The sequence below is a fragment of the Amborella trichopoda genome, chromosome 1 (genome assembly GCF_054954075.1).
Source record: "Amborella trichopoda isolate Santa Cruz 75 chromosome 1, AtrichopodaSantaCruz75HAP2 v2.0, whole genome shotgun sequence".
NCBI classification, from domain to species: Eukaryota; Viridiplantae; Streptophyta; class Magnoliopsida; order Amborellales; family Amborellaceae; genus Amborella; species Amborella trichopoda.
The window spans coordinates 46398161-46416622 of NC_142336.1; the positions used below are offsets into that span (position 1 = coordinate 46398161).

General features: G+C 37.2%; 1 protein-coding gene across 3 annotated transcripts; it reads left to right on the top strand.

The window, feature by feature from the left end:
- The first annotated feature begins 657 nt into the window (after positions 1-657).
- On the top strand, positions 658-18174 carry LOC18442271 (GroES-like zinc-binding alcohol dehydrogenase family protein). Of its 3 annotated transcripts, XM_006852494.4 has the most exons (7): positions 658-993; positions 5774-6001; positions 8377-8450; positions 11590-11749; positions 13304-13423; positions 13502-13610; positions 17828-18174. In XM_006852494.4, exons 1-7 carry the CDS (start codon positions 778-780, stop codon positions 18007-18009), a joined length of 1089 nt encoding a protein of 362 aa, XP_006852556.1. In that variant the 5' UTR covers positions 658-777; the 3' UTR covers positions 18010-18174. The 3 variants fall into 3 exon arrangements, with proteins under 3 accessions (XP_006852556.1, XP_088724493.1, XP_088724495.1); XM_088868367.1 differs by lacking the exon at positions 5774-6001; XM_088868369.1 differs by lacking the exons at positions 658-993; positions 5774-6001 and adding an exon at positions 7982-8235.
- The last annotated feature ends 288 nt before the right edge of the window (positions 18175-18462 follow it).

The following is an 18462-nucleotide window of genomic DNA, read 5'->3' on the forward strand; positions in this document are numbered from 1 at the left end:
AGGAATCTAGAATCATCTAAAAATGCATGAAGCTGTGTAAATCAACCAATAAAAAGGACCCTCTTTCAGGCCTAACTAGAAGTTCAGAGCAAATCATAGAAGTTCAAGAGATTAACAAATCCTAAAAAGATTCAGGGGATCCCAGAGAAAACCCTAGCCTTGAAAGAAGTTCAAACCCGGAAACCTCAGCCTTCATGGCCATGAAACCATAGAAACCTTTGAGCAAGCTCAAACCCTAGGTGTGAGTCAACCGACTCACCGAACACTTTTCCATAATAATTTCAACAAAAACCTAGGGTTTATATCAACCTTTGCTCTGATATGTGTCCCCAATTCCAAGTTTTTGGGATTCGCGGGCCAGTATGCCCGGCCTTATAAGAAAATTTTTCTTTTCTAATTTACTTCTTTTAACAAGCCTCATTGGCCTATTAGCGCCCGGGCCCATCCTGGTCTCACCCGTAGTTCCTTGGGTCGGACTCGCACTCGCACGCCCCACTCCATTTTGCTTTTCAAAGCTCTCTCTCGCTCTCTCTAAAGTCGATTTCTCGTAAAACCGTTGCCGGTGTTTCAGCTGTCACCGGGAACACTCCCGTCAAAACTCATTGCCACCATAGCCGCCGGTTCTCTGTGTCCACCATTCTTATCACAACTCAACGCCCATTTCATTCTTTCACTGCACTTGCACAAGCGCATGACTAATGTCGCCCCTAGGGTTTAACCTCTCAGCAATTGGGGAGCGAACCAGGTTCTAGGGCATCGAATTTGTCCCAAGAAAGAATGCCTCTAAGGAGAACCTTGAGCTCTGCAACTTCAGTTTTGAAGGCCAAGCTTGGGCTCAGATACATTTCTACGACTTGTAGAGCTGTAGTATTGCCGAGGTTTGGTGGACCTGAGGTCCTTGAAGTTCGCCATAATGTGGAGGTTCCTGAACTCAAGCCTCGTGAGGTTCTTGTTCGTGCTTGCGCTGTTTCGATCAATCCTCTTGATACCAGAGTATGTACTATGTGATTTGATTTTATGGAATATTTCATTTTTAAACTGGTTATGTTTTCTCTGCTCGATCTTTGATTGATTTGTCTTTGTTTTCTGAATGTTTCCTTTTTTGTTTTCTGATTTTGTTCCAATGATAGCATTTTTCTGTTTGTTTTCTTTCCAAATTGAAGATAATTCTCCTTCCAATATGCTTGTACTCTCATACTCATTTACGTTTATGTCATGGTTGATATTGTTTCGATAGTCTGGACGCAGTGAATTGGATTAGTATCATTATTATTGTTGTTCTTCTTCTTTTGGGTGAAAATATTGGGTTTATTGCAAGGTTATAAAAGCATTGCAGGTATTAGGCAATGAATTGGGAATTAATGCTCCTCATGAGTGTTTAGTCTTTTATGCAAATGATTATACTTTTAGTCTTTTAGGATTACAAACATTAGGTAACGAAATGGAAATTATTGCGGATCATGGGTTGTGATAGTCTTCTTATGCAAATGATTCATAGTTATCCTTTTTAAGGAGCTTAAAGCTCTATTCTTTCTTCTTTTTGGGTTATATGTGAAGAATTGTGTTGTAGGATGAGCAAGGCATTTGATTATGTGCATATGAGTTAAAAAAAGAAAATATCATCTCGTTTTTATCTTATTCTTTTTCTTTTTGTCCGGATCACTATCGAAGGAATCCTTCTTGAAACAAAGTTCCATTTATTCAATCTGCAAAACCTACTACAGCCTCATCATGAAGGACTCCTTTCTGGACGTTGGAAGGTTTCTAGGAGTTTCATAAATCCCCTGGCACCTGAAGACCATGTTCTCCTTTTCTGGTGTGATATGGAGACAACTACAAGGTCCTTAATACCAAGCTAGATTCAAAACTTTCAATTGTGAGTTTTCACTGCATCGATGATTCATACCTGTTGAGAGAAGCATAATTGAAATTCTTCATATCATGTCTATCTCTCAGAATTCAATTGCTTCACAGATGTCAAGCATTAGACCTATAAATATCTTTATGGAGATCAACACCTGGAAGAAGATTTAAGTATGAAAGGGAATATGCTATATCCAACAAACTGTACGAACTCTCTCGGTTGCCCCTCTTCAATTCTAAATATTGTTGAAAAAACTATTGGACAATGCCTAGGTGTTCTGGAGGGTCTGGCCGTAGGCGCTAGGAGGCGACTTGGTTTTGATTTTCGAGTTGTGCAGTCACACATGCACACATATATGCACTCCAAACCCACATATATGCATATATATATATGTATCATTTATGTGTATATATGCATATTTATGTGTCCTAACCATATATATATATATATATATATATATATATATATATATATATATACAACCCACTAGCTGATGGAATAGTATAAGCCCAATGGTCTAGATTGAATCTAGGACGATCTGACGGTCAGGATTGTATTTCAGTAGTATAATTTTAATTTTTTTTATATAAATCCAAATAACATGAAATTTGGAGCATCAACTCTTCTCATCAAGACGCACCTAATAAAAACATTTAAAAAATAATTCGCATAAATAAATTGATCAAAATACCCCTAGAATACCAAAATGCCCCTGAAACACATTGAAATCATTGAGTCACATTTAACAAATGTAATAAATGAGCATGTTTTGAACTAACAATTGCAAAGAGTAAAAAACCATAGCAATAACATTCCAAAATCGAAATCTCATTGCCATTTATGGATAAATAAGTTACTGCATGGCTCCATTTCAGGTCCAATACCACAATAGGTACTCAAATGTGAAATTCAAGTAACTCACAATGGATCCAATTAAAAGAAGTTTAGGTTTGATATTATAAATTCACAAAATTTGTTGTTGGCTGAAGAACCGTAACACAAGTTTGGGGTGGTTAGACCCCACCTGAACCCCCCCCCCCTTTTCCCAAAAAAAAAACTTTCCTCCCCGTAAAAGCGGGAAAATGAAAAAAATACACCTTGAATGTGGGTAATTTCCGTCCTCAGCAACGGCTACCCGAGACTCTTTCCTTAGTAGAGGAGGCCCCAACTGGGCTGCAGCTTAGGGACATGGCGCCTTGGAGACCTGCCTAGGCCTCGACATGCTTAGGTGCTCGAGGTGGGGAGGGGCAGGCGCCTAGGTGTCAGTCATGCCCTTTTTTAGCATTGATATTGAAGTGAAAAGATTTGCTGCTTCTGTGAGAGGATATTGTGCATTTGCTCCCTCTGGGAAAAACTCATGTTAGGAATATTTTTCAGACCTCAAATTTTGGGGATATAACCTACGGAACCTAATAATCAATCTCAAAAAAAAAATTTAATTAGGAGTCTTTATGTGCCTAAAAAAAAATAATTAACATCCTAAGATTGAACAAGAACCATCCAATTTTGGAGGGCAAGATCTAAGGCTTCAGGAACTTAAAATCCTTATTTTTTTCTTGAAAATAAGCAATGGTGATACTACATGACTAGCTGTTGCTATAGTTGCAGAATTGTTTCATGGAATTACGACAAAGCACATCCACTTTAAAAGAGGGCTCAAAAACATATTTATTCTGACTCAGAGGGAGAGATGCACTAATAGATACAACATAGTTCTCAAAGCTGTAACTGAAGGTTATATACTTTTTTCCTTTTTTTTCCCTCCTTGATCATAAACCTCGAAGATTCTCCTGAAAAATGACAAGTATCAACGTCAATTAGAAGTTTGTAATTGCTGCGAACCAACTGATAGGATTATCTCATCAATCTATTGTTGTATGCCACATTCCCTTGCATCCTGCAATAGGAAATGGAACGTTTTCTTGCCTAAGACCACATAAGATCTTGGAGGAACTCTTTGGCAACTCACTCATGGTGAAATACTTAAGACTAATGGATATGCTCCAGCTTGGAGAGCTATTCTCACGCAATTACATTTCCATGTCTAATTGACATGATTTTTGAACTCCCTAGATTCACATTCAAAATCACGTGAATAGGGCATTGGTAGCCTTATATGCGAGGGCTTCCTCCTATATACACTTGTCTTTTGTGCAAATTCCATCCTGGCTAGGTGAAATCAATAATAACCATACCTCTTTTGCTGTTAAACAAAACCTTATGGGAAGCCCTGTGGTGCCTCTTAACTTTGGAAATTTATCTATACTCGATTTCCTTCACGAAAACATGCCTATGGGAATGGGAGAAGTAAATATCGCATAAACTCCCTTAAGAATGCTTCAAGGACTCCATGAAGCCTTCCTAGACGTTCTAAAATATTTTGTTCATGAGCTGTAGGTGAACCACAACCACTGCAAATTTCAATCAGTCTATTGCCTGCCTTCGGAATTTCTATGTTGGACATTGGTCTTTAAGATTAACTTCTCAATATCCACTTTCCTGAGAAGTCACTTGACATTTTCGTGGTTGATTGGATAGAGCTCATATTGCAGTAAATTACTCTTTGAGGGAAGTTCATATTCATAAACTATTTAACCCATTAACAAATGGCTTATGAGCGACATTATATGGTTGATTGTTTGCTGTTAACGTCCCCTCTCAAAGAAGAGGTTAGATCTTTGAAATTTTCTTTGATGTAACTGAGTTTTGACCAATGAAATCTAACTGTGATTCCTCTTGTAAGGTTCATTCTGTTGCTGGTTCGACAAGTTTACACTTTTGAGTATCTGTTCACCCCCTTTTTCTCATCTTTCCATGGACAATTTGAAACTTTTCACACATTTTCCCAATTTTTTTGGTTCTTGGAGTTTTGCATATTGGAACATCAGTGTATAAAATATCTTCTTGCCTTATGCATGTGTTACACATGTCAGTGTATATTATTGTTGTTTTTGTTTTCTTGGTTGACCGCCATTCATTGATTAATTAAGTATCCAGCTAGTTGTACTCGATATTAAGGACAAACATTAAATGCAGTTTCCCATTTGTTTATGGTGGTCTATGATCTTGTCGCATGGATCTCACTAATAAAAATTGGGAAAATTATCAAATATATCTCCCATAGTTCCCTTTATTTCATAGTTACTTTTATTTTTTTTTAAAACATCCCTACCCGTTTTCTAATATTTTTGCACAAAAGACAGTTTTACCTCCGCCACGTGTCATTACATCTGTGGCGCTTTTTAAACATACCATCGCCCCTCTTATTCTAATAAACTGCCACAGACTTATTAGAGCCATGGCGAGACCGTCACGGACCTACGATGCCCATGACGGTTTATAGGCTTCTTGGAGAACCAGGAAGCTTCGCTGGAGGGTTCCATGACCTTTGAGCCGCAACAGACTTATAAGAGCCTAAGACTGTCATGGGCCTGCTATGTACGTGACAGTTTATAGGCTTCGTTGAACACCAGAAAGCCTAGCTGAAGGGTTCCGGGAACCCTTCGAGCCGCCACTGATCTATTAGAGCCGTGGCGAGGGTATGTTTAGAGAGCGCTACAAATGTAATAGATCCGTGCCAAGGGTAAACGTGTCTTTTATGCAAAAATACTAGAAAACGGGTAGGAATGTATTAAACAAAAAGTAAAAGTGTCTTTGAAATAAAGGAAACTATGGAGGATATTCTTGATAATTTCCCTAAAAATTGCAGAACTGGCTTTGGAAGGATTTCAGTTTGGCGATTCAACTCTAGCAATTTGGATTTAGGAACAAAATATTTGTTCGTTTTATGCTTCTGAGAATTAAGACTCATAAGATCTCTGTATCTGTTGGTAGGCATGTAGCCTTCAGTTTCTGTGACTCTGGATTTCGCATTGTAGAGTGTTGAATATTGTATTTTTACATTTTCAGATGCGCTCTGGTTATGGTCGTTCCATATTTGGACCACTTCTCCCACTGATTTTAGGTCGTGATATTAGTGGTGAAGTTGCAGCTACTGGAGCTTCTGTTCGTTCGCTGAGTGTTGGGCAAGAAGTTTTCGGAGCTCTCCATCCTACAGCAGTTAGAGGTACCTATGCTGATTATGCTGTACTTTCAGAGGACGAACTTGCGCCAAAACCAGCATCAATAACACATGAAGTGAGTGCTGTTCAAATATTAATCACCATTGTCTAGAAATTGAGCTCTTGACAAATGATACCGTCCAGAGCACCATCTCAGAAAAATGACTAATTGTAGTAGACAAAGGTGAAATCCATTGTGGCTCTTGGGTACAAGTTCCGGAAATAATTCAGGTTTTGGCTGGGAGGGAAATACAAGTCACCCTCACAAATACATTTCAGAATGGGCTTGAAACGATTGACAAATGAAATGAAATGAATATCTTAAGGATTCTTTTTAAACAGTTGAGTTTTCTATTGTTGAAGGCTGGGTTTTTTTCTTCTGTTTTCTTTTGTTGTTAAATACTTAATTTTCTTTTTTTTTTCAATTTTTTTTATTGGTCTTAATGCTGTTTTTAAACATTCTTATTTATTATGCTTTTACAAAGCTGACCCCAATTAATTGGGAAAAAGGCTAAAATGATGAAATGATTATGCTTTTACAACTCACACTTTTGCATGTCAATCTGGGTATGCAGTTGCTGAAAATGAAGCTATTTGAACTTCTGTACGAATTCCCCCCCCCCCGGTTGCTCCTCTCACCATGAATGGACTGGTTTTATCATTGATAAAACCATGAAAGTTAGCTTCAAAAGGAAACCAAGTCTCCTGATGTACTGTTTGAGGAACACTGAGGACTGATCAAATCTTTATTTTTGTCTCCAACCAAAAAATCAGCCCATGCCATGCACTTGGCTACTTTCAATTAGATCTGTAGTTACCTTTGCCAATCTCACCCCCTTTCTGAACAAAGTGAAAACTATTTATTCTCTCTTTTATCATTCAATCCTTCATGGGATGTGCAGATTCATGTTAAAGCTCAGTTTTGTCATTCATGTCTTCACCAGCTAAACAACTCCATGTACTGTGGAAAAGACATTATTCTTATTTGGGTTCTAAGAAGCAATCCAAACCTTTCATCTGGACTACACGACCATTACGTTGACAAACCAACCTGGAGAGAAAGCTAACCATAGGGAATCTGATATTTGAGCACTTTGATACTTGAACCCAATTACATTTTCCCCATCAGTTCACCATGGAAAGAACATAGTGTAAAATTATCAGATGAGGGGGGCTCCTGTATTGGTCTGTCCCTGATCGCTCACTTGGTAATATGTACAGTTTATGGAAGAGCAAAACATTGGATCTCTTTGTTGTTCCCAGGGCTTCTTTTCTATGACAACCCTAGACCTTTGGCAGAGAGATAAACACTGAGTTAGAGGAGTGGGGAATTGCTGTTGGTACATACTTTTGAGTTCAAATACCTTTGAATCATTTCCTTTTGGAGGTTTATTACGTCTTGGAAGGAGAATCTAGCTTCTAACTTAAAAGTAATACGTTTTTATGATGCTCTCAGCACTTGCTAATATGCCCCCAAACTCTCATATTAATGAATGAAAGCTTCTAGGAAAGATGCAGCGACCACCTCATTCTTAACTATAACGGTTAGTTCTAGGTTCTAACCTAAACTATGTAACCGTATATTTACTCTATGTAATGTGCTAATTATCATGTTAATTATTGTTTAAATTTTAAGTGGAATTAGGAAGAACTGATGTATATCGCAATCATTTCTTGCTTCGAATAGATAGTTATGGGTCAATTGACAATTCCAATTCGAATCGAACAATTCGGTATATTTTACATTCATAGGAGTACATCTACCAACATTTTCTGTTGCTTTCTGTCTTGTAGATCTTATTTCCTTTAATTTTTTCATGATTCATGAAGGAAACCTTCTTGGGTTGAGGTAACAATCAGCTCCAATCTAAGCTAGAATGACTGGTTGGTTCTAGGTTTTTATTCGTAACTCGTTGCCATATTTTCCTCTATGTACTAATGCTACTCATTGTTTAAAATTTAAGTGACATCTGAGTAACTGATTTTCTGGAATAAGTGATGTTCATATAGAGTTTTCTATTGCTTTAATCTTATATACTATATTTTTCTAATTTTTGTAGTTGTACATCTTTCTCCATATAAAGTCACATGGGTTTTTCCAGATGGTAATTAGGAGAGCGCATCTTACTCTTATTATTATCTATTGAGATAAGCACAGAAAAAGCCCTGCCTCTGGTATTTTTTGATCATTTTATTGTGTCAAGCTTTATCTACGTTCAACTGTCATAGCCTTATCAGTCATCAAGTATGATCTCGTGGCTTGTCATGATAAAGTTGTTGCAAATGATTCTTATAGTTTGCCTTTTCCAGGTTGTCACTCAATTTAATGCTTTATCCCTTCAGTTTGAGATGAAATATTAGTCAACAGAAAATAAGATATAATAATGCTAATCATTCTCATTGAATGAAGAGCTAATCTTATTTCTTCTGAACCCATTTCATGGTCTGAAGGAAGCAAGTGCTATTCCCTTTGCTGCACTGACTGCATGGCGTGCGTTGAAGAGTACTGCTCAGATCACAGGAGGGTATGTTTTGGCTATATATATGTCTTCACAAAGAACTGTAACAGCACAATCGTTAGAATTATACCTGATTTATTCGTGTCAGAGCAGCTTGGGAGCATGTAACATTCAGTTCAATCTTAATCATAATCTGTGGAAGTTGTTGTTGGAAATAACTGAAATAGCTATTCATGTTACGCCAACATTCATTACATATTGGTAATCCTTCTTTTCTGATTGTATATTCCTTCTTAGAGGCTTCTTCATTAAGAATGCCACCGATCATGTGTTACACATTGTACTAGTATTTATTTCTTCTTATGTACTGTTTTCTTCATATGACTTGTAAGTTAAAACAACCATCTTTTTTTTTTTCAATTCTTTTTTGTGACATACAATCTCTCTAGATATATCTTTAACTAAGATATGAATAGATGTGTTTCTACCTTTATCCTTTACATGCACAGTGACACTATGTCTGTGTAAAAAATTCCTCCCTCATCCTAGAGTTAATTTTACACAGAAGGAATTGGAAGAGAATAAAGTCCTGTGAAGCCTCAATTCCTCACATTCCAATACAATGTTATTATTATTATTTTTTTTTTTATTTTACAGAAAAGGTAAAAGTTCATATATAGGCAAGAGTCAAAGAGGTGAATTTTCCCGGATTTGGCAGATTAGGCAGCAGGACTGAACTGTGGAGGGCACATAGATGATCAGATATGACAGGTGTATTGTTGACTTGTGAGAAGTCTCTTTTTCACTGATATAATTAGTTAGCTCTGGAGAATTCCTGTGAATTACGAAGTTAACTTTAGTGAGATCATTAGGATGACTGGATCCTGCTGGGGACATGGGGAGTTTCAACAGGCAAGAATAGCATTAGGGTGGTGGTTAAAGTAACTCAGTTGGAGGCAATGACTTTGTAGTGAAGCATTGAAATTCGTGTGCCACGTCTCTCTTGTCTACTAGTAACCCACTGTAGATGCCACTGATGGATTACTAATCATGTTTTGCAAAATCCAGGACATTTAAAAGCTATATGAGTTATTTGTGCTAGCACAAATAAAGAGAATCCAATAACTTCAACTAGCTATTTATCTAATCTAGGTATGTTCTGGATGATTTTTGTCCTTAGTGGTAAGGCCATAATGTCTTTTGTTTTTCCAAATTGTAGCTATGCAAAGCATGATGATGTTTATCATATCTTGTGAAATCAGAAGTAGGTCGGTTGCGTCATTTATGTCCTGTCTGGGTTTTGCGATTGGAATGCGTCCATCCTATTTGCAACGCATCAGGCTATGTTTGGCTGATTTGTTGCTCAATCATGTTCTATATTGAGCCGATTCATTTGGATTGCGTTAAAAGGCTTTGTACATTGGTCTAAATACTCCCAGACGTGAATAACTTTTCTTTCTCATGGTGTCTTTATGATATATCAGCTGTTTTACTGTACCTTATTGGGTAACCAATAGTACCATTTATTCCCTGATTTATTTTCGCCTCGCTTAGCTTTTTTATTCCAGATAATTCAATTTGAACCAATTTTAATGATGCACCTATATGTTTCTCTTCCCTTTTTAATGGAAATTCCTTCTATGGATCAATAAAATAAATAAATACATTGCTTGATTATACAAGTGACTATCCATCATATTGATAACTAGAAAGAGTGGGTATCCAACACAGCATGCATGAGTATCCGTCATAATTGTCACAATCTTTGGCATATTAAAAAAAAAAAAAAATGACAATCATTGACTTGCCTATCCATCGTGTTAATAAATATATTGCTTCATAATATCAAATGATCAATTGAGTAATTATACAAGTGACTATCCATCATATTGATAACTAGAAAGAGTGGGTATCCAACACAGCATGCATGAGTATCCATCATAATCACAATCTTTGACATATTCAAAATAGAATAAAAAAAATCACAATCATTGAATTGCCTATCCATCGTGTTAATAAATATATTGCTTCATTGTATCAAATTATCAACTGAGTATAAAAGATAGCATACATGATTATCCATCATAATCAGATTTTTGGTTGACCTATCCATCGAATCTGTCCTTACATTCCTTCTAAGTTGCTTCTGATTTCGGGGAATTTTGCTCATCTGCTGGCTTCTCACCAGTTGGCATGTACAGCTACTTTTCTTGAATGAAAGGGTACATATCATCAGATCACAAAGCTGTATTATTGGTAACAGATTGGTACTGATTTGCTTAATCTTCACTGGCAAATTTTGTTTTTGTCCTTCTAAGATTAGGACTTCTTTGTTGTTGTATTAAAACTATTGGCCTTTCCTTGATTTCTTGTGTGACACTTTCATTTGTTATTTGAAAAGCCCTCCTACTGGTTTTCGATGTGATCTCTATTCTAGTTTTCTCGAATTCTTTCCCATGGCACTTATTGATAATAGTATATTCCTCTAATTATATAAGACAATTATGAGACCAGCTTTGCTCTATGGGGCCGAATGTTGGGCGGCGAAAAAACAATATACCCATAGAATGAGTGTAGTGGAGATGAGGATGTTGAGATGGATGAGTGGCAAGATAAGAAGAAATAGAATTCAAAATGAAGCTGAAGGGCAAGTTCTATAGGACAGCAATGAGATCAACTTTGCTCTATGGTGTTGAATGTTGGGCGGACAAAAAACAGTATAACCATAGAATGAGTGTAGCGGAGATGTGGATGTTGAGATGGATGAGTGACAAGACAAGAAGGGATAAAATTCGAAATGAATCCATTCGGGAGAATTTAGGTGTGACATCAATAGGCAATAAGATGAGAGAGAGTAGACTTACATGGGCTGGCTATATGTGGTGCCAATCAAGTACAATACCTGGTAGGAAGTACGAGTTAGTTCAAGTAGTAGTACTTAAAATGACAAGGGATAGGCCCAAAAGGACGTGTATGGAAGTAGTTCGAAAAAATATGGGGACTTATGGCCTCACTTAAGGTATGACCTTTAATAGAGTAGAATGATGGACTGGGATTCCTGTAGCCGACCCCAATTAATCGGGAAAAGGCTATGATGATATTCTTCTAATTATAAAAAGAAAAGCACACTATTAGTAATTTATCTTGATGTATTATTGAACTTGTGAGGTATATAAACTCATATTGCTGTTGCTGTTTTCTTTAGTGAAAGGCTTTTGGTATTGGGTGGAGGTGGAGCGGTTGGACTGTCTGCAATTCAACTGTCCGTGGCTGTGGGATGTCATGTGTCAACCACCTGCGGAAAGCAAAGTATTGAATGGGTTTTGGCAGCTGGTGCTAAGGAAGCGATCGATTACACTTCTGAGGTAAATCTAACTGTTTAATAGTAGGTTTACACTTTGTGAAGTAAAATCGTTCTACTTTGTGCTTCCACTTGCCATTGATATTCAAATTGCACACACTGGATGTGTCACCTGGACAGGCTTGGGTCTTGCTGATACAATTTATTTAAAGCACATAAACATCAATCTCTAAGGCACATGAACAATATCATGTATATGAGATGCAACTATAATATATTCATGGCCTTAGGAAGTTGAAGCTTTCCTTACCTAGGGTCACCTCAAGTGATGGCTTGGTGTTTTCATCTGATGATTTATCCTCGCATAATGAGGTTCTGAGGCATGCTTTCTGTTTAGGGGTATTCTGTCCTTTTCTCCCCAAAATGGTTGAATGCCTTTTCTTTTCCTTTTTTGTTTATTTGGGATATGGGAAGGTGGATAAAGATTGTTTGCATCCTTACGGGCTGATCCACAATAAGAAAAACACTAGTGCCAGCTCCAATGCAGGTAATTTTCCTGTTTGTGATATCTATTAACACAGTGTACAATGTGAAAGAGGCACTAGAAATAGTGCTTTATGAGACCTTATGCTCTATAGGATAAGCACGTGCCTCCTGAGGATGTATGCACTATATTGTATAGTGTATACTTATTGTAGATAAAGGGATGACCCTTAATAGGGCAGAATGATAGACGAGGATTCGTGTAGCCGACCCCAAATAGTCGGGAAAGGACTTTGATGATGATGATGATGATACCTATTGTAAATACTATATTGGTTCCTGCTGTATATGGTAGATTATGCACCATAAAACCGCAGCAGTTTGTGCAACACAAAAAAATAATTAAGCATTGTGATAGTATCGAGCATGGGCTTCATAGACAATTTGTGCGCCCTAAGTGCTAAGGCACAACAATAAAAACATAGGTATGTTTCTGCTTCAGAGCACCATGTTGGTGGTGCCTATTTGCATATTATTCTATGCCACATTGACAGGACGCGTTGCCTTAGGCTCACAAGAAACAAGTGTGTGTGTGTTGTAAGGAGGTACTCATTATTTGTCACTCTCTTCCTTGACATAGTAAATTGCCTGAAGATTGTTGGAAATTGATCACCTTTCATGTGGGGTTCCCTAACACTGTCAAATCTCAATTGCATAAACCTATGAATTTTTAGGTTCTAAGCCTTGACATGTCTGTCTTGACACACATTTTATTTGAGTCACCAGAGCATAATTCAAAGCCTCCCCTAAAATTGGTGTGACATATTTTATTTGAGCCACCAAAGCATAATTCAAAGCCTCCCCTAAAATTGGTGTGATATGTCTATCTTGATGCATATTTTATTTGGGCCACCAGAGCATAATTCGAAGCCTGCCCTAAAATTGGTATGCTATGAAATACAATATAGGTATAAAATGCTAAGAAAATTCTATATTTCTTGTGCATGGTAAAATCTGTTCTTTACTTGAGTTTAGGATGATTTTGTCATTGATAGGTGAAGAGTTAAATATTCTTTCACTGCAGATAACATTACTGAAGCAAATATTCATTGATTACTTTTGTCAATCATTCTAGGATATAGAAGCGAAGCTTAAAGGAGAGTTCGATGCTGTGTTAGACACTATAGGTGCACCAGAAACAGAAAGGATAGGCATCAACCTTCTGAAGAGAGGTGGACATTACATGACACTACAGGCATGCAGTTCTTGAACTGAGCTCAGGTGCATTTTGATATTTGCCTTCATTCACTAATGTCATTTTATTGTAATGCAGGGAGAGACAGCATCCTTGGCAGATAGGTATGGATTGGCTGTCGGCATTCCAATGGCTACTGCTATATTGCTGAAGAAGCAGTTTGAATATCGATATTCCCATGGAATAGGTATGATGTTGGGATGTTATGTGACGACATGTTACTCAATATGCTCCTTTATACTCCCAAGATAAATTTTTACTTCCTGGAAGTCCTAAAAGCAAACCATCATTTGTTATCCGTTTTCCCAAATTTTCAAATGAGCTTTTTGTACGAAATAGAAGCATATTAATTTAATTACCAATGAAGTTATTATTAGTGAAAAAATCTTGCATTCACCAGATTTTGTACATAATTTATCATACAATAGTACACCTAGTCTATTTGTAAGATAACGTGGATACTTATTTGGTTCATACTTGGAATTTGATCACTTAGTAGTCATTTTTGAACCATGTTATGTAATATAAATTGTAATGTCCTACATACCCATCGGGTATAAATTTGGCGTCTCGAGATCATCGCTGGGTTCCTTGGACTTGACGTAGAGGTAATTGGTTTGTGATTGTGATACTGTTGTTTTACCCAATGTTATTAAGCTGGACCGGACTGAACCAGCTGGCTTGGACTAGGAAACATGCATTGGTGGCCTAACCTCTGCCAGGGGTCTTACCGGGGTGGAATGAAATGGTCAAAACCAGTCTAAAGCTAGTTCAGAATTGTGCAAGTTAGATTGGTTTTGATCATTTTTTTTTTTGTATTTGTATTTTGTAGACAGGTCTGACAACACTTGTTCCTAATAATTTTAGGATTTTTTATTTTCTAACATTTTAGGTTTTTCCTATTTGGATTTTTCATTTTTTCCAAAATTTATTTGGATTTTTCATTTTCTATTTTCAATTTTTTTTACAAGTCCGTCCAGTGAACAAAACCTGTTTGACCGGTCTGACCAAACTGGTGCCCCCATCAGTTCAACCTTTGCTCTAGTCTTAATACATTTGTTGCACCTAGTACTTTCCTATTCAAGTAGAAGTCCAATTTATTTATTAACTAAAAATAAATATAGAGAAAATATTATATAGTGTCGTAGTAAGTGCACTAGTGTATTGCATACAACATAAAGCAAATCATATTGTATATTTTTTAGTAGTATGCACGTATTGAATTCTGCAAATTGTTATAATAACTTCAATTATTAAGTTTATTATGGTGTGAACTGTTTCGTTATTATTTGCTTATGATTTAGGGAAATGTATATCATATACCCTCCCCCAGACTAAGATAGAGTATATGGAATGTAAATTTAGTAATAATAGGAGTAGAGACGACGAAGTAATTAAGATTGTCGACGAGGAAGTACAGAAAAGACTGTATTTTCGATATCTTTGGTTGATAATTAAGGAAAATGGAGAGATTGAGCAAGATGTCACACACAGAATCAAAGCTGGGTGGGCGAAGTGGAGATGTGCAATTGGAATTTTATGTGATCGCCGCATACCAGTGAAGCTGAAGGGCAAGTTCTATAGGCTGTGAGACCAGCTTTGCTCTATAGGGCTGAATGTTGGGCAAATAAAAACAATATACCCATAGAATGAGTATTCGGAGATGATGATGTTGAGATGGATGAGTGACAAGGCAAGAAAGAATATACTTTAGAATGAATCCATTGGGGAGAATTTAGGTGTGGTTCCCATAGGAAATAAGTTGAGAGTGAGTAGACTTAGGTGGTTTGGCCATGTGTGGCGCCGACCAAGTACAACACCTGTCAGGAGGTGCGAGTTAGTTCAAGTGAAAGGACTTAAAAGGGCAATGGGTAGGCCCAAAAGAACGTGGTTGGAAGTAGTTCGGAAAGATATAGGGACTTATGGCCTCACTGAAGTATGACTTTAAATAGAGCAGAAGGGTAGACCAGGATTTGTATAGCCGACTCCAATTAATTGAAAAAAAGCTATGATGACGATGCCCCTCCTCAAAACCAAGGTATAAAAAAATACCTTGCTCTAATACCCTACATGCAGCCCCAAAGGGCAACAACTTTGTCATTATTGAAGTTTGTAGGACAGCAACTTGTATTTATTTGAACTTTGTCCTATTTTTTTGGACCAGTAACAGTCTGCTTCAATATGATTGCAGCCACCACAGGTTTGACATGCCACCCTACTATACCCTGGATTTGCATTCTGAGGATAGTAATTGGGCGCAGGAAGGAGGCCATAACTTTGATCTGGTGGAAATGGATGGAATCGGCTTGCTCTTCCATGATTTTTATTACCACCAAACTTGTCTACCATTAGATGTTGTAGGGTTGCTGGCTGTGACTAACACGCCATGATAATCTTGATTCTGGGTGTATTCCATTGTAGGCTGGTTATGGAAGAGGAACACATTTTGTAGTAACAATGGGCACAGCTCTAAAAATGTGAGAAATTGTGGTGTAATGGTGACTGAGGTGAGGAACTTTATCACTGGCAAGTTGTTCGATCATGGCAAGCTGATCGCAAAGTCCTTCAATTATGTTATAATATTCCATGATCTTCATCTTTTCTTGCTTGCGTTGTTGAAGTGCAAGCTTCGAGTGCATCATACGTGACTCTGACTCCTGTGAGAAGGATACATGCCTTTTGTAGTTCTGTAATTGTGGGCTTTCCAATGACTTCAATGAGGATTTCTTCAGAGAGAGTTACACTGATCCGTCCGATGAGTTGATATCAGTAACAACCCGTTCTTCGTATGCGATATTTGTGAATGAGACTTCTTTTGTTTTTCCAAACTCATCAAAGAATTTCAGAAGTTGGTTTTGAAGAACCATCTAAATGTCCCATAAGTTTCTCAGTACCAATGAATGATTCGATGATCGCTTTCCATGTTATGAAATTGGGTGATGTCAACTTTCAAGTGACCATAGAAAATGTGTTGGACGAAGACATTATGTTCGATTTGTAATTGAGAAGAAATAGGAAGTGGTTGCTGGAATTTCAAGTGCGTGATGGCCTAAAAAAAGAAAATTGAGCATGTGGTGACCAAGAGGAAGAAAATTTGGCACATGATGCCGTAGGAGGATATTAGAGAATTAGGGGATGCAAAGGAGAGATTTCAAGATTTTGTTGATAGAAGGAAAAAAGAGGTGCTGGATGCTAGGTGCTTGTTGCCCTAGAAAGACGAAACTAGGCGAGTGAAGCCCTAAAGAAAGAGAACTGGGCACATGATGCCCTATAGGGATGGTTTTATGGACTGAATCATTATATATCTAATTTCAGGGGAAGTATGTGGACCAATCTCATAGATATTTTCTCCTTGAGGATTTATTCCCGAGGGGGAATTTATGGTCTCAATCTAGTAAATCTAGCCTTCCGAGGGTGGGTTTTGGGTTTTTTTTTTAATATGATAACTCTGGGTGGGTTTTGGGATTTTGAATAAGAATATGAAACCCTAAAAGAAAAGAGAACTAGGGTTTTGAAGAGAGTGGTAGAAAAAAAAAGGGCATGTAGAGAGAATTTTTTTTTTTTGGATAACATATAGGGAGAAAATTATGGTTTAAGAGGAAGAGATGCAAAATCTTATGTTAGGGTTTTGTGGGGAAGAATGAATAGTGTTTGCTGAGGGAAGTTTGAAGAAGTGACTCCTGTTTGCTGAGAGAAGATTGAAGGCGGCGTTGGCAAGAGAGAGGGCAGAGAGAGAGAAGAGTGCATGAAATCCCCCCTTGAGATTTTACTTCAGGGTGCATCCCTTTCTTATTAAGTATGAGTGACATCATGGTACATGACACTATAAAAATGCGTACAATATGCATTACACACTAAGTGCATATTCTTAATAGTCCATACTTGTCAGACAAATTGACATTGTAACATGAAGTGTCATTTGTCAAACTACTGATTAGATAGCACTTTTTCTATAAGAATTCAAAAAAAGTATCTCTCTTGGAACTTGAGTCCATGACCTTCCCATAAAAGTATGTCTTTTGAATGACTTGAACCCCCAAACATTCTGTAAATTGTATGTAGAATATATGTGTATATTAAATTTCTATAAAACATACTTGTGTAGACATATCTGGCGGTATTGGTCTTTTAGCCCAATGTACTAGACACCTTTAACACGTGAGACATTTTGTAGCTGTTTCAGGGTAGTAGGGTTGTTGTTTGGTTAATGGGGCCTTGGTTTTTGGATTCACTATTTAGACCTCACCATGCTACCAACTAGGACTTTTATACTACGGCTCTTCTGTTTTTCCCTTGACAGGCCCCTGACCAATAATACCATTTGTGCCTAATACATGTGGCTGTATTACTTATGAGATCCCATTTCTACATATTTGTTGATGCTTCTGCATGTTGTTGATGCAGAGTATTGGTGGACTTACATGAGAGCTGATTCAGAAGGACTCGAAGAGATTGCGAGACTAGCAGGAGCTGGGAAGCTGAAAATACCTGTGGACAAGATATTCCTACTCTCTCAAGCAAGGGAAGCCCACGAAGCAAAAGATAGGAGGCTTGTTCCCGGGAAAGTGGTGCTCAATGTAGACTGATAAAAAAGCGTGAGACTATTAACTGTGAATATATCATTCGTTTCAAGCACTAACATAATAAAAGAAAGGGGTGAGTTAATAATAATACCAGGAGCTTATCTTAACAAGGCAAAGTGGGACATTGAATGTTGAATTTGAGTTCATGGAGTGATATTAATTTTGCTACATGCCTGAATATTTCAGATTTTTTTTTTCAATTCTTTTTTTTTTTTTTTTTTCTGCTTTGGTAGTGTTTGGTATATAATAAATTACATGTTGAAAACTCTCTTTTTCTTTTTTTCTCTGTGTTCTTGGAAGATGGACGGTTATCAATTTGAACAAATGTTACAGAACTAAATATTCAATTGATCAAATTTCAATTTTTCTCATGTTATGAGGATACAAGTGGTCTTTGGCTCTTTGCTACTTGGACTGGATTTCATTTGCGAAATTGCCAAAAAATCCTCTTTAATT

Excerpts from the sequence above, each read along its gene's own strand:
- LOC18442271 (XM_006852494.4), top strand. The coding sequence starts at position 778 with ATGCCTCTAAGGAGAACCTTGAGCTCTGCAACTTCAGTTTTGAAGGCC. Across the intron at positions 6,002-8,376 it reads CAGCATCAATAACACATGAA|GAAGCAAGTGCTATTCCCTT; the intron begins GTGAGTGCTGTT and ends CATGGTCTGAAG. Across the intron at positions 13,611-17,827 it reads TCGATATTCCCATGGAATAG|AGTATTGGTGGACTTACATG; the intron begins GTATGATGTTGG and ends TTGTTGATGCAG.